Below are 14,524 nucleotides of genomic sequence, written 5' to 3' on the forward strand. Positions count from 1 at the left end.
ATGTGTAGGCAGTTGCATTTTTTTGTGTGCTGTGTGTTGCCACCATGACCATGTCACCTTCAACCATTTAAGGCCTCGACCAAAACACATGTCTGATAACACATTTTTAGCGCAGGTCAGACCGTCACCACAATGCTGCCACCAAGATGTCAAAGAATGGCCAATGTACACTAACACTCACACTCATTCATTTGCCTACACAGTAGTTATCTTTTGTCTTTGACTTGAGACTGGCAACGTGTGTTCAAACATCAAATCACAGTAAGCCTGACTCACATTATTGTTGTGTAAATAAGGATTTGAGGTTCTTGATCAGTCAACAACCCTGTGTCATCAAATTGAAATGAGATGTCATTACACTTAACTCCCAATTCTAGTAAAGTGGTTGCATTAGTCAGCTTACTTTGTCTGTTTAGAGAATTCAGATTCTCGCTTTTGATGATTACACTCACTACCCTAAACCATCTCTGAGAAACACACACACACACACACACACACACACACACACACACGTAAACAGTTTGCAGTTTGCATGACCAGTCTTTCCCCCTTGTCCTCCCCCTTTCACTTTTCTCACTATTGCTATCAGGGAAGTCATTACAGATCGCTGTTCTCTTTAAGTGCCAATAAAAGGGTCTGTCTCACATGTCGATCTGTTGACCTCTCCCTTGCTAATATACTGTACTTCCACATGAGGAGAAAGTTGTGTATTTTTGTGTGTGCACGGGTGTGTGTGTGTGTGTGTGTGTGTGTGTGTGTGAGTGATTGCATATGTGCGCCCAAACCCTCCAAATAACCCAGCCTAAAGCGTGATTTATGGTTCTGCAGAGGCTCCACACAGAGCTTTCGCCCGTAGCCTACGTAAGTGGCCTGAAGTTTATACTTGTGCGTTGATGTGTGCGGTGATCTCTTTAAGAGGATAGCAGGGCCGGCATGTGTGTGTGCTTGGGGAGTGTGTGGTAGTGAGAGTGAGAGATTGACGGTGCTTAGCTTCAGAGCGAGAACCGACTCTAGAGTCATAGTGAGAGAAACAAAGTGTCTCTCCTGTGCTTTCTGACCACGGTGGGAAATCTGTAGCTGGTGCACGTCATGCTACAGCATAGGGTTTGTGTCTCCACACGTACCTACGTACGTAGCCACAGTGTAGATTTAATGCAGAAGCATAAATCACACTTTAAGGGATCAGTCACCTAGAGAGAACAGCAGAGTTAATTTAATGGAGAAAAAAGCTTTCTCACTCTCTGCCATTTAAGTTATCTGAAGGCTGTAGCTAATAGTGATAACCGTTTTTAATTGTCTAATGAAAGCTTCTGCCTCCGACCAAGGTGTATTGCTATAGCTGGGAGGTTGATAAAGTATTGATTAAACATCCTTCCCATTAACAGAGAGCCTTAGCTCAGAGTGTTGCATTCCTTGTCAACTGAAAATGGAAAGCAATTTCAGGGACCTGTTCTCCATAATGTAGGGTCCTCTGGTGGCAGATAGTTTGTTTTAATTTCTTTAAGTTATCCCTCACTGAGATTTCTGCCAAAGAAATAGTCCCTAATAACACTGTTGATAGTGAGTTGTTATACAGACAGACCAGGACATGTCTGTAAAGATATGTCGCTATGGAATTTTTCAAATGTAATTTTTTCTTCTGTTATAGGCATAAACAGAATTTAATTCATCTCAGCTCCCTGTTTAAATGATTCTTCACCATGCTCAGCTTCTAAGTATCCTATGTTAAGGGTCCTCATAGGCCTGCTAAGGCTATTAGAGGCATTCTTGTTAAGTATACAAGTAGCTGTCTGGCCCATTACCAGCCCGTATTTACAGTATACTCTTAATTTATGATTATTAGATAGTGATGAGATGTCTTATCTCAAAGTATGCGCACACAGGAAGAGATCTCTATCAGCAGGGATGTGGTGCCTAATGTAGCATGGTGTTTTGTGTTGTCCATCCTCACTGGAAGCACCCCGTAGATTGAAACAGATGCATAAACACACGCCCAGAAGCACAGACAAGGACATGCTTATTGACATTAATTACTCTGTAGTCGCACAGAGGCCATCTGTGAACTTGAGGAAAAAAAGCACAACCGTTTCCCTTTCTTGCTGTTATATATTTTGCCTTTACCCACTATTGATGATTAGTTATCAAACATCTCATTGTGTAAATATTTTGTGAAAGCCCCAATAGTCAACCCTACAATATCGTCGCAATATTAATATCGAGGTATTTAGGTAAAACGTATCATATTTGATTTTCTCCATCATCATCACACATCATCATAAAGGATGCACTGCTGCACCTGATATAAGATAGCAAAAATGCAGTGTTAATGAAAGGAATGAGTATTATTCTTGTATCTGGCAACACTGAAAGCAGGTACACAGATATAAAGATGGACAGAAACATGATGTGTTACTGCACATGCTGTCTGGATGGAGAAGGCAGATGAGTGTGAAAGGACAGCCCACTTACTGTAATCTTGTAGGCATGTACCCTCCCACTCGTCCTGTCAAGTATTGCCAGAGATATCGCGGAACATATCTAAATTGTCTGCTGCCTGGACAACCACAGGTAAACAGATCAGTATTTGGCAGGCAGCTGTTTGTTTCCAAATGCTTTTCTTTTGGCAGTTTCTTGGCTCGGTGAAGTGATAAATCCAGTCTTGAGCACATGACATTGAGTGGAACAGTTGTTCACAATGTGGGGTCTGGGCCTTGCTTGAAGAAAGCATTGCAAATCCTGTAAAAGGCAGGCCACCTTGCCAGTTGTGAGGTTGTCTAAAAATGTATAAAATGTTGCACGAAATTGCAGCAAAGTGTGTCATCCATAGAGGAAGCTATTTAAATAATAGATGCCTTAGATATTTTCTTCACATCTGGTCCTAGCTGAGAATACTACACCACTGTGACTTATTCTTTCTTTGCCGGATGTTTTCTAAGTCTGACACTGTGGGTCCCCAGACAAAATTGAGACAACTGTGTCCCCCAACACTTGCCTACTCTGTCTACTCTACTTTAAGAAATATTGATACTGCAACATAAAAAAGTTCATATTAATGGATTTAGTCATTACTATTATTGTTCTTGAAGTCACAATGGACATTGGAGATAATGATATCCTCAGAAGTCACACTGAATTCAAAAATATGTGTATCATGTGTTCTGACTCTGAGAAAGTGTACATATTTATATTTGACTCAAATTGTGGCAATTGGACTCAAAGGATTTTGGTACCTAAAGTACCTTACTTGCCTTTCACCTCACGCAGTAACTTTGCCACACGTCTCTCCCTCTACGCCCCCCTGGGGAGGAGCGCCTCACAGAAAACCTCGGCTCTATGCGATAGGCCAAACCAATACTCCATGATCCTATCCTACTCGTATGTCATAGCATCACTATTTCATAAAGGAATTGAAACATTTCTAAAAGACAAAAAAAGGTTTTCTAAGATATAATGGTAAAACAAAATTAGGGAACCGCTGGATTAGGATATCTGGAATGACACTTGCTGTTGTTTGCTCTGGATATGAGAGTATTATAGTATATCATTTTTTGTTATCTAACGATTTCTGTCTTTTAAGGTGACACAAAACAGAAATATCTGACGTGCATCCCAAAGCTCTCCAAGCTCATGTTTGTTCTTCTCTCCCTCTCAGCAGCAGCAACATTGCATACTGTACCACAGAGGAATCCGTCACTCTGGCTTGTATGTGTTAATTGCTTTCTTTGAGCGTTTTTGAACTTCTCCCCTCTCGATAATGAGTTCTTTTAAACAGATGAGGTTTGACATGACAGAAGAAAGAGAGTGTGAAGGACAAGGAGAACGCAGAATACGAAACATTTCCTTATCTTTTTTTAATTCAGAGTAGTCCGAAATTTCAAACATCTTTCAAACAAGTCTGCTGTGTTACGTCAACCTTCTTCTTATGGTATATAACTTAGGAGAATGTATTGTTCTATACTATTTCTAGTGAGAATGTTGACTGATGTTGTTTGATTAGCTATTATTTGATAAATTGTACTGTAAACCACATTAGAAAGTCACTTTTGACCTTGTGCAATAGTATCACTTTTAGTGTGAAAAACCCCCAGCAGATTAACTTGTATGAGCACACACTGGAATCCTTTCCTTTGATGTGAGTTCAGGGTGTTGAGGAAGTGTGAGGAAGTATCAGTCTGTAAGATGCTATAGCACCTTGTTTGTATGCCTTCTCCCGTCTTCTGTGTCTCTGCCCAATTTCCTGTCACACACCTTACTCCCTTGCTTTTTCATTTTGTCTTCAGCCTTGTGCTTAGTTTCCCCCCATCTCTCTCCACTTAGCCCCCTGTTTTCTCCCTTTTTAATCTCAATCTCTCCAGAGTCCAGTGCCTCTGTATCACCTCATTAATTATGCAGCCTATGGTAAACCTAGCTAGAGGCTACAAGTCGTGCACAGAGCTGAAAAGTTCAGTCTTACCATTTCTCTTAGGATCTTTTCCCTTTTGTCTGTACTGCAAACTGAGACATAATCCTCAGCCCTGCACCTATTCTGAGGGAAAGCAATGGGAGCAGCATGTAACCAGCTCAGCCAGAATTCCTGAGAGTGATCAAGATGGTGGTATTCTTACCATCTTTTGTGTGACCGACACATATCTTCAGGGGAAATAGTTTTGGAAGCCAATGCAGTGTTGCAAGCACAATTGTAAGCAGATATGATCTAAAACATTGTGAAAAGACTTAGTACCAAGAATAGGACTATATCATTTTAACTTGATACCGATGAGATTACACAGTGGTGGTAGAGTTTTTCCCGAACAAACAGGTTGTGTCCTCGAATACCGTGCAGGATAGAGCTATATTTAATGTAGCCAGGTTTTCACAGGCCATTTTTTTAAAGTTGTCTTTTCAAATGGCAGCTTCAGTAGGGGTATATCCAATAGGCCAGCAACTATTCCACAGGCTGTTTAAATTGGCCCAAAAAGTCCCAATAATCACAGATTCAGCCTATTGCTGATGTCCTATCGTCCATCCCTAGTGACGGTCGTCCCTTATCAATAACCTGAAAAATACCAGATATCTAGCCCTATCAATATTTGGAGGGTTCTCTCATCTTGTCACTGTTTCTGGCTGACTGAAGTCGGTGGGTGACAGCTAGGGGCCAGCCAGCCGGGAAACACAGCCCAGCATGCACACACACACACACACACACACACACACACACACACACACACACACACACACACACACACACACACACTGCCAACCCCTATAAATAAGTTAAAGTCACTCACCTTCTATAAATAATGTTCCGGTTGTTCTGGACATTCAAGCGTGTCTGTTATCTGAAGGGCTGAAAGGAGCTTTTTGAGTTGCTTATGATGATGATAAAAACTTTACTTGTGTTTGAATGTGAGAGTTTGCGATTGGAGTTATACAAGTATTTATTATGTTTGGGACTTAATTTTCGTGTTTAGATTGGATCGCTACTTGTGTATAGAGGCTCCTGGTACTGGTTAAAATTAGTGTTTTTTTTAAGGTTTAAATAGATCCTGACCACAACTTCAAATACTTGAAACACAGGTATGTGTCATGTAGTGAAAGCATGTTCCCTAAGCCTCCCATGAGTGTGTGTGTGAGTGAGAGTCGGTGTGTCAAAACACAGGCCATTATGCAGTCTGAAGTCAGGGGGGCTGCATTCCTTCACAGGGCTCATATTTCAAGCTCCTACAATGTGTAATAGAGTGCTGTCTAAAATTGTGTACATGTATTGTTTATACGGTCAAAGGTCAAAATCTCAAAGGGTAAGACCTTTGAGCACTTTATACTGGCTGGTATGCATAAGTTGGTGCCTTTCCCCCCCAAGGGCTTGAACTTGGCCTTGCTTCATTCGCTCACCACTTTCATCAATGAATCATTCTGCTCAGCCACTATCCTTCATTGAGGGTTTGGTTTGACACACTTCATTGATTTATTAATGCAATCATTCACTATTCACATTAAAGTCTCACTCTTCTCAAATGTCAAGCCTTCAAGTCCACATTATTAGAAAGACCTTTCTTCTCTTTCTGGGTGAGGATTTGTCACGCTCTTGGGATAGTTTGCTGTCATGTTGACTTTCTTCCACACCTGACATCTTATCTTCCCATCTCTTTCCTTTCATCTGTGAAGAATTTTCAGAGGCTCAAAAACTGGATGTAGCATGTGAGAATTATTTAAGCACTTTCATCAGACACTTCTAACTAAAAATGGAAGGAGTCTCTGTCTGTATGTCTGTCCTTCGATTTTCTTGAAAGCTGTTCATCAGATCGACTTTACACTTGGTGGGCGTGTTGCTGAGGACCCAAGGAAGTGCAGTGTCAAGCTATTGAGATCTATGGGACATATTTATTAGTAGTATTTTATGTACACACTGTGTAGTGTATTTAGAGGGGTCCCCTATGAACTGTTACATTGCCGAACGGCTTGCTGGGTACAGCTCGCACTCCGTCGCTCGCTACACTACATTCAAGAAAAGATGAAGAAAGAGACCCCCAGGTGTTACATTGTAGCTAACTCAAACATTTCATTCAAGCATTAGTGACGTAACTTTCGGAATGAACGCTTTTGTTCCCGGAAATAGCCTGGTCCCAAATAGCTAGCTGTTGACGCAAAAATGCAGTAAATGTAGCAAATGACATGTATACTCTAGGATTGCTAGGGGACTCAACTATGTCATGGCAGGTGTATTGCTCAGGACCCAAGCAGTTTTCAGTGTGAAGTTGTTTGGATGAGTAGTTCTCGAGAAAGCTGCAAACAGCAATGCCGGAGGCCAGGCTATCGGCCTGTTGCAAACAGGCACTTTTTGAACAGGCACTGCACTAGTATAAATTAGATTTGTGCCTCAATAGGCGAGTCAGAAACTAATTTTTCCATTTTTCTTTGTCACTTTGCTTCTCCAATCCAAAATAACAAGCCTTTATATTAAAAGCAAGCCAGTGCGATTGTGTCAGGTGTATTAGGTCAGCGTCCTCCAAGCAGCTACTGCAGTCATTCATTTTTTCTCTCTGTAGAACATGCCATCACTGTGGGAGGCTGTCACAGTGCCTGGTTAAGCCACTTTCACACGCACTGTTCACCGCACACTATTATTTGTCCATTACTTGTAATTACCCATCATTATGACTGATGGAATGTTTTCGAGGCTGAGTTGGCAAGCAGTTAGGATTATCCTGTTGAGGACTTTATATACAGTAATTACCCAGTCATTAAACATGGCTCAGTGTGAAGACAACCTGAGGGGGGCGACTTGCCAATGGCTCGGTTGTTGTGTTCGTACCTCCAGGTTGTGGAAGCAGGCTGTTGTCTTCATGCTATGTTGCGTCCAAGAAAGTGACTCTGGGACAAATGTTTGTTTGAACAATGGCTGCTTTTCTCCGAAGTTCAGAAATATTCAAGACTGGTATTTTACTCTCAGGATAATGCTTTGTGAGTCCTGTTTTACAAACCGAGCTGTTGATGATGAAAAAAGAGGATGCAGGCTCTAATTAGCTTGATTGTTTTGGCTTTGACTTAATCTAAATGATGTTGGGTGACGATGGATCTGGAGATAGTTCTCTGACTGGTTGAATCGATTTACAGTTCCGCCTCTTTGGGTTTTACACAGGTACTCATCAATCTTTACTGCCGGGCCAGGAGATCCTTACTGAGATAATTGAGGAGCAGAATGAAGAATACAATAGAGCCTCATCAGGAACTGGAGTTTGCCCTTTAAAATCACTTTCATATCAAGTTTTAACAACACAAAGACATCATGGAGGGGGATAACCAAAGTTTGGAGTCAGATGGCAAGAACAGAGTAGGAACAGTGCTCTGGGCCATGCGTTATTGTCTGGGTCCAGAGGTTTCAAAGAGAAAGATTTGTTACAGCCTGTGTACATTTTTTCCTTGTTTCTTTTGAAGGTGCGTCATCTCACAAGGTGAGCCAGATCTATATTATTCAGCTCGTTGGAGAAAATTATTTTCATGGTTGCCTTTTTAGAGCCTGTCTGCTTTCGTACATAATACAGATCACAATGCACCTTGCGATTGTTGAGTTTTGTTATTCATTAAATGCAAATAAAAAAATGATTTGCCTCTACTATTCCTGTAACCACTTACCTAATACAATGATATGAATATTATATTACAGAGCTTCAAGTCTTATTAAATTAGTAAAACGAAATGTGACTTCAGTGACCAGGCAAAAGCTTTTTCATGAGGCACACTTTTTGGAAGTTATGAAACTTTCCCCCGAATTTCTGTTGGAGAGATTGGGATAGCTCACATATAGATGTAATATGTGATGTTTCAGTGTTTTTTTCTGCTGTGTTTTCCTCCCTTTGTTACATTTCCTTGCCAAATTAAACAACTGCTATATCCTTGTAAAAGATTTATTCCCAGGCAAAAGTATGAAGGGGAGGTCTTCAGCATGAAATAACCTGGTCTTCTATGGAACAAAGGGGCCAGTGTAGCCTGGAGAAAATTGTAACTGCATAAGGTGTACATTTCCAAGTGGGTGGGATCTCATCTGCATTGCCCTGCTGCCTGGGCCAGAGATGTCTTTGATAGTACGTCTTGGACGTTTGGTGAAAACTTGCTGAGATCAAAGATGTCTGTGCTGTCAGGCTGTCTTGGTTTCAGTATGATAGCAGTTAGATCCATGTAATCTTTGAAACCAAGAAATCTTTGTGTTGTCAGTATCCTGTGTTCTTTCTGTCTGTTTGTTACAAGCTGACATGACTTCACACTCTGGGACCCTGTTAATCTCTTTTAGACTATGATTTGCCTAATTTTAGGGGTCTTTCCTTTTTAAGGCGCTATGCAGTATTATTTTACATCTTTTTGAAATAACCAAGAAGATGCATGTTTGGATTATTCACTGACTCTGAAATATTTGTTACACCCTTAAAGTGAGCTCTTGTCAGTGGTATTCATCTGCCGGCAGATGCCCACCATTCCAGGTGCATCACCATTATCATCACCCACACACTGGTAGAAAAAATGTTGAGCCCATCTCTTCAGCAATTAGGCCAGGGCTACACTAATGAAACGCCTAGGGAAACTTGATTTATTGATTTATTATTTATATGACAGCAGAACCTCTCCTCTATTGTGCTTTACTCAAAACAAGTTCAGAAAAGATCCCTTTCAACTACAGACTCTCATATAATCTTGGTAGAAGGAGAGCTTTTGAGTGTTACTATAATTTTGTACAGATAATGTTCATGTATACAACATGAACTAAATAAAGAATCATTTTGATTCACTAAAAACCTTTTGCTAGTGAGATTAAACTATAAACACTCAGACTTTAGTGGCAAAAACTCTACTGCGTCATGTAAGAAAGGAAAATGTCCCTCCCCTGCTGTAGAGATGTAACAGAATAAAGTCACATATTGATGTTTGGACCAACATTTACAATGACATTAATTCAGTTCTACATAAGAGACAGTTTGAAATGTTGGTACATATGCTCATTTGCTTTCTTCCTGAGAGTAAGCTAAGATGATGGATGCCACTCTCTTGTCTGAAACTACAGCCAGGAGCTAGTTAGCTTAGCACAAAGACTGGAAACAGCTAGCCCGGACTCTGTCCAAAGGTGAAAAAATCCATCCACCAGCATTTCACACTCGCTACACAACAAGTTATCTTGTTTGTTAAATCCATACAAATTCTTAAAGTCAGTGTCTGGCCCAGAAATTTTCATATACGTAACCACTTTGAAAAAAGACAACTTGACATTTTTTGTCATTTATATTTTAGCATGGATTATACCAATTAGATAAAATGTGTTAATTATTGAGTTTTAGAGATGCTGGTAGCTGAATTTAGTTAGAATTTTACAGAGCCAGGCTAGCTGTTTCTCCCCTGTTTTCAGTCTTTATGTTAACCGGCTGCTGCCTGTAGCTTCATATTTAACAGGCAGTTAAATAAGAGTGGTATCAATCCTCTCATCTATCTCTAGGCAAAAAAGCATGTGTATTTCCCAAAAGATGTCCAACTATAACTTTTAAATAGCTCATTAAAATGGTAGTAGATGCAATGTTTTTCAAATATAGAAAGGGAATCCAACTGAAACATCTAATTGCTACATGTGCACAGCAGTGGAGAAACTGCAAGTGATAGAAGGGGTCTTTTGATGAGACGCAGCTTGTCGAGCATACTCACGATGTGCCTCTTGGTGCACTGTTTAATTTAATATTGTTATTATATTAGTTGTAATCTAATTTTCCTATTCACTATTCTCCCACCAGCATCTGTAAAGGCTTTTAAAGATGTTTTGGGGGCATTTTAGGCCTTTATTTGTGACAGGACAGCTTAGACATGAAAGGGGAGAGAGAGGGGGAATGACATGCAGCAAAGGGCTGCAGGTTGGAATCAAATCCGCGGTCGCCGCGTCGATGACTGAGCCTCTGTATGTGGGCGTGCACTCTACCAGGTGAGCTACCCAGGCGCCCCTGTTAAGGCTTTTAAAGAGAAAGGAGATTGGTGAACCATAACAGTAGTACAAACCGAGGAGATCGATTCCCTCTGCTCCCCTTCCCATCTTAGTTAACCTTGGATCGTGGTTAACAGAGCAAAAATTGATCTGCAGCCATGTTGTGTTTGTCAACCCCCCCCAGCAAGGACCATTGAATCAGAGGTCACACTGTCTCATCGCGTCTATCCCCAGTGTCACTTCTTGGATACGGTAGAGCAAGCTGGTAAAAACTAATTTTGCTTGGTTTCCTCTGTAGCTCCTTTCGGCCATGCCTTCTGTTTTTCTCCGTCTTAGCTGTCCACCCTCTTTCCCCTATTTACTGTATGCCCTCTGCTATTCTCCCGTCTATCTCTCCATCACAGCTATCCGTCTGTTTTTCTCCCAGGTTTATCATTCTCGCTTATCAGCTGCTGCTGGTTCCTCTAGACTTCCTGCACCTCATATCAGTCTGACTGATTACACTGTAGCAATGCTCTGCTTTCAAGAATGATTATGTGTTACTGTCAGAGCACTAACAAACCAGGTCAGTAGGGTCCCATAATGCATGTTTTACTTCAATGTGTAATACATCTGCCCAAATATCAAGTATGGCTTTCATCCACATGGGAACCAAACATTTGAATAAAAGGGTATTCTGGGAATTGCTGATAAAAGATGAGGGTTTTAATACAGATTTTGTTTGTCAAAATTTGTCACACAGTAAACTACAACGGGCTCAGGTCAGAGTGACTCTGGAGAGCTCTGCTCAGCACCCTCAGTGGGCCCACTTAAGACTTGATAGATTTCCCATTATTTTTAGACAGCCATGATGGAGTACCAGGTAGCACACAGCCTGCTCTGCTTTCCTTTTTAGATTCTACTTCCTGAGTTGAAACACTACCCCGCTATGGCATATGAATGGTAAGCCAGTCTGCTGCCAAGCTCCGGAGATGAATACTTTTCTTCATGTGAAGCAATCACAAATATGTAATCTGGAAATCCTGGGCCATGTTTCCATCCCTCTATTTGGAAATCCGTCTCTTGAAAGGTTTCAGAGAGGCTATGAACACTTTTACAGTGGCAGAGCACCGAGGATTGATGCCAAGCTGTAATACTAGGCAATAAGTGGGAATATATTTGTCATTCATTTGACAGTGAATGGTCCCTGGGAAAATATGAGCTGTGTTTATTGTGTTTGTCTACTGTGTGCCAACCTTACAATCTATTCTGTTGTTTTTGTCTTGGCTTCTCTGTATACACGTGTTAAGGCCGAGCCGATCGACTGTCAGATTGCTGTTATATAGAGCCAACTGCCCTTCACGATCACAGCAGAAAAAAACAATTAAAGACAGAACAGATTCAAACTATTTTAGTAACACATCCAACATTTGACTTGCTGTTGCATTTTATGATGTATATTCCATTAAAGAAATAAGATGTTAGAGAGCAAGTTTGCATGGTCAGCATTAAAAATATTTTGATTGATATACTCATTGTTAAATTGGTTTGTGCTTTGTTCAGTAAAACAAATCTGCATGTTTCATTATATTCAAGGGGCTACTTGGTGAGTCAGCTAATCTGACCAAGCTTGAATTCCTTGAAAAGAAATGATGATGCACACTGCAGCAGCACTTTGCTGTTGTGCCGTGGTGCGACAAAAGCTGGAACAGGAGAGAAAGAGTACAGTGTTTGACACAACGCCGCGCTGTGAGTCATACGAGGAGCCAGGAGCAAACATTTCAGTTGACTACTCAGGGGTTAGATGTCTGTTTAGCTTAAATGGGAAAGTCACGGTCACCTGCAGAGATTTAACTGCAAGAGAACAGATATGAAGGTTTAGTTAGCAAATCATGTTATGCCTTTGACCATGAAAACACACAGCGAAAGCAGCTGAAATCTCAGTTCTGTACTAGAATAGTGATTTAGAATAATAAGAAAAGTTTAATTTGCTAGAGCTGGGTTTAGAACCTCAATGCTATTTGAGCATTGAGTAGAAATAATGTTGTTCTTCGAAGGCCTTGTCAGATTTTTCAGTCTTTTTTACTTTTTTTAATAACCATTGCTAATTTAAGGGAATACTCTTATTCACTCTCTTGTTGAGATAGATGAGAGGATTGATACCACTCTTAAGCGTGTACGGTAAATATGAAGCTACAGCCAGGATACAGCAAACATGCTTCTATTCCTCAAACCAAGGTTTAGTTACCGTATGATACCAGTGTCAAAAATATATACCCAGCCCTAGTCATGACTGCCAAAGAAAAGAAATAATATAGATTTGCACCAGTCAGTAGTGTTATGACCTAGCTCTTAGGCCATAACAAAGTGGAAACACACCATAATAAATTTTAACCAAAATGTACTTTATTAAATCAAATCAAACTGGATTTTACCAAATAAAAGGATTATTAAGGTGTGGAGTGTGGTTATCAGTATGGTCAGTGGTGTACAGTAAGTGTGCATGAGTGATGATGTGTGTGTGCGTGAGTGAAAAGTGCAAGCAAAGCAAAAAAAACAAAAACAAAAAGGAAACCAACAAAACCAGGGAGAGCAGGAACCGCAGCAACCAGCCACAGGCAGTGTGACCAGACTTAAATAGCCTGGTCACAGGCAGTGTAGCCAGGGGCCCATTTCAGAAAGCAGGTTTAGTGAAAACTCTGAGTTTGTTAACCCTGAGATGAGGGGAAACTCTGGGTTTTCTGTTTCAGAAAGGGAGGTTATTTAAACCTGAGAAGGAGGGGTAACTCCAGCCCGTTTCACAAAGAGAGGTAACTTAACCTCAGAGTCAGTTACTATGGTAACTGAGTCTGTGAACCTAACCTGGTTGGGAGCAGGTTTTCTTCAATAAACCTCGAGTTTCTCTCAGTCTCCTCCCTCTGACACAACACTCTTTCATTTCCTCATTCATTCAGTCTGTATCAGGCGCATTTTGGCATAGTGCTGTCATCTGCATGAATAAAAAAATGTGTTGGTTTATTAACTATGTTAGGCAGATTATAAAATGCTTTTTTCTCGAACATGGCATGTCCTTGTGTTGACGATCCCGTTGATGAAAAAGCTGTATTACTTCGCAGAGAGTTAAACACACTTCGGGAGATGATATTGAGGCCCGACTAGATGTATTTTTCATTTCAACCCCCCCAACGAGATCACCACAATACAATCAACAACAACAACAACAACCACAAAATAGAAGAAAAATCAATATTCATCAACAGGTTAAGCTATACTGAACACCAGAAAATCTGTTTCTTCAGTAAAGTAAATGGTTAAGGCACAGTGAAGTCGCAGTATAAAAAGCTTGGTGCATGTACATCTCAAGGTCCAGGTGAGCCACTGCCTCGGGAGCTCTGTATCTGATGCTGACCCCCAAAGTATCCCCAGGTACAACAGAGAAGGGGCAGGTGAACATTTGAGACAGCCAGAGGGAGTTTGACCCGGCAGTCGTGTTGTGTTCAGGGCACATTTCTCCTCTCCTTGGTTGACCTCCTCCCTGACTTTCTCTTTGTCTGTCTCCATCTCTCTCTCTCTCCCTCCCTCCCACTTACTATCCAGAGAATTATGTGAGCAAGGAGGATGAAAAGCGGTATTGTGCTCTATTGAATGCAAGCTGTGTTTGTGTGTCTGTGTGTCTGCGTTTCAGTGGCTCTCTTTTCTCTACTCCAGCGCTATGCAATGCAACTATGCAGTCTTGGCATACCACAGTGGTCAAAGGAGCAAGGAACATGTTTTAACCAGCATCATACTGTATATACCATCTTTTCCATGTCAGGGTCCAATCTCACATGCACCACACAGAGAGCATGCCTCTACAAGATCAGTGGCATAATTTGCTGGCAAAAAGTAGTTCTTTTCTGAAGGCAGATATTCCATTACAAAACTGTTACATGTACACAATCTGTTTTATTTACTGAATGATGTAGAAAGTGGAACATATAATGTTTTAGAACAGAGCCCAGGACCACAATACTGTGTCCGCTGACATACTAGTTAGACAGCAATGTCCATGGGTGGCCTCTTTCTGTGCAGCACTCAAGTGGAGGCACGTGATTGTTCATAGTGAGAATGAAG

General features: G+C 41.0%; 1 protein-coding gene across 3 annotated transcripts in view; it reads left to right on the forward strand.

Annotated features, from left to right (window-relative positions):
* The window catches only part of ctnnal1 (catenin (cadherin-associated protein), alpha-like 1), a 50,524-nt gene that overhangs the window by 4,883 nt on the left and 31,117 nt on the right, over positions 1–14,524 (forward strand). The window contains exon 1 of one of the 3 annotated variants that reach the window (XM_035993090.1): positions 5,724–5,777. The exons of the other annotated variants lie outside the window; for them this stretch is intronic. Within the exon in view, the coding sequence (XP_035848983.1) occupies positions 5,739–5,777 (39 nt within the window). The 5' untranslated portion in view covers positions 5,724–5,738. Of the gene's footprint in view, positions 1–5,723; positions 5,778–14,524 lie in introns of those variants that run through there. 3 annotated transcript variants of the gene reach the window in all.

The sequence above is a fragment of the Sander lucioperca genome, chromosome 16, assembly GCF_008315115.2.
Source record: "Sander lucioperca isolate FBNREF2018 chromosome 16, SLUC_FBN_1.2, whole genome shotgun sequence".
Taxonomy (NCBI): domain Eukaryota; kingdom Metazoa; phylum Chordata; class Actinopteri; order Perciformes; family Percidae; genus Sander; species Sander lucioperca.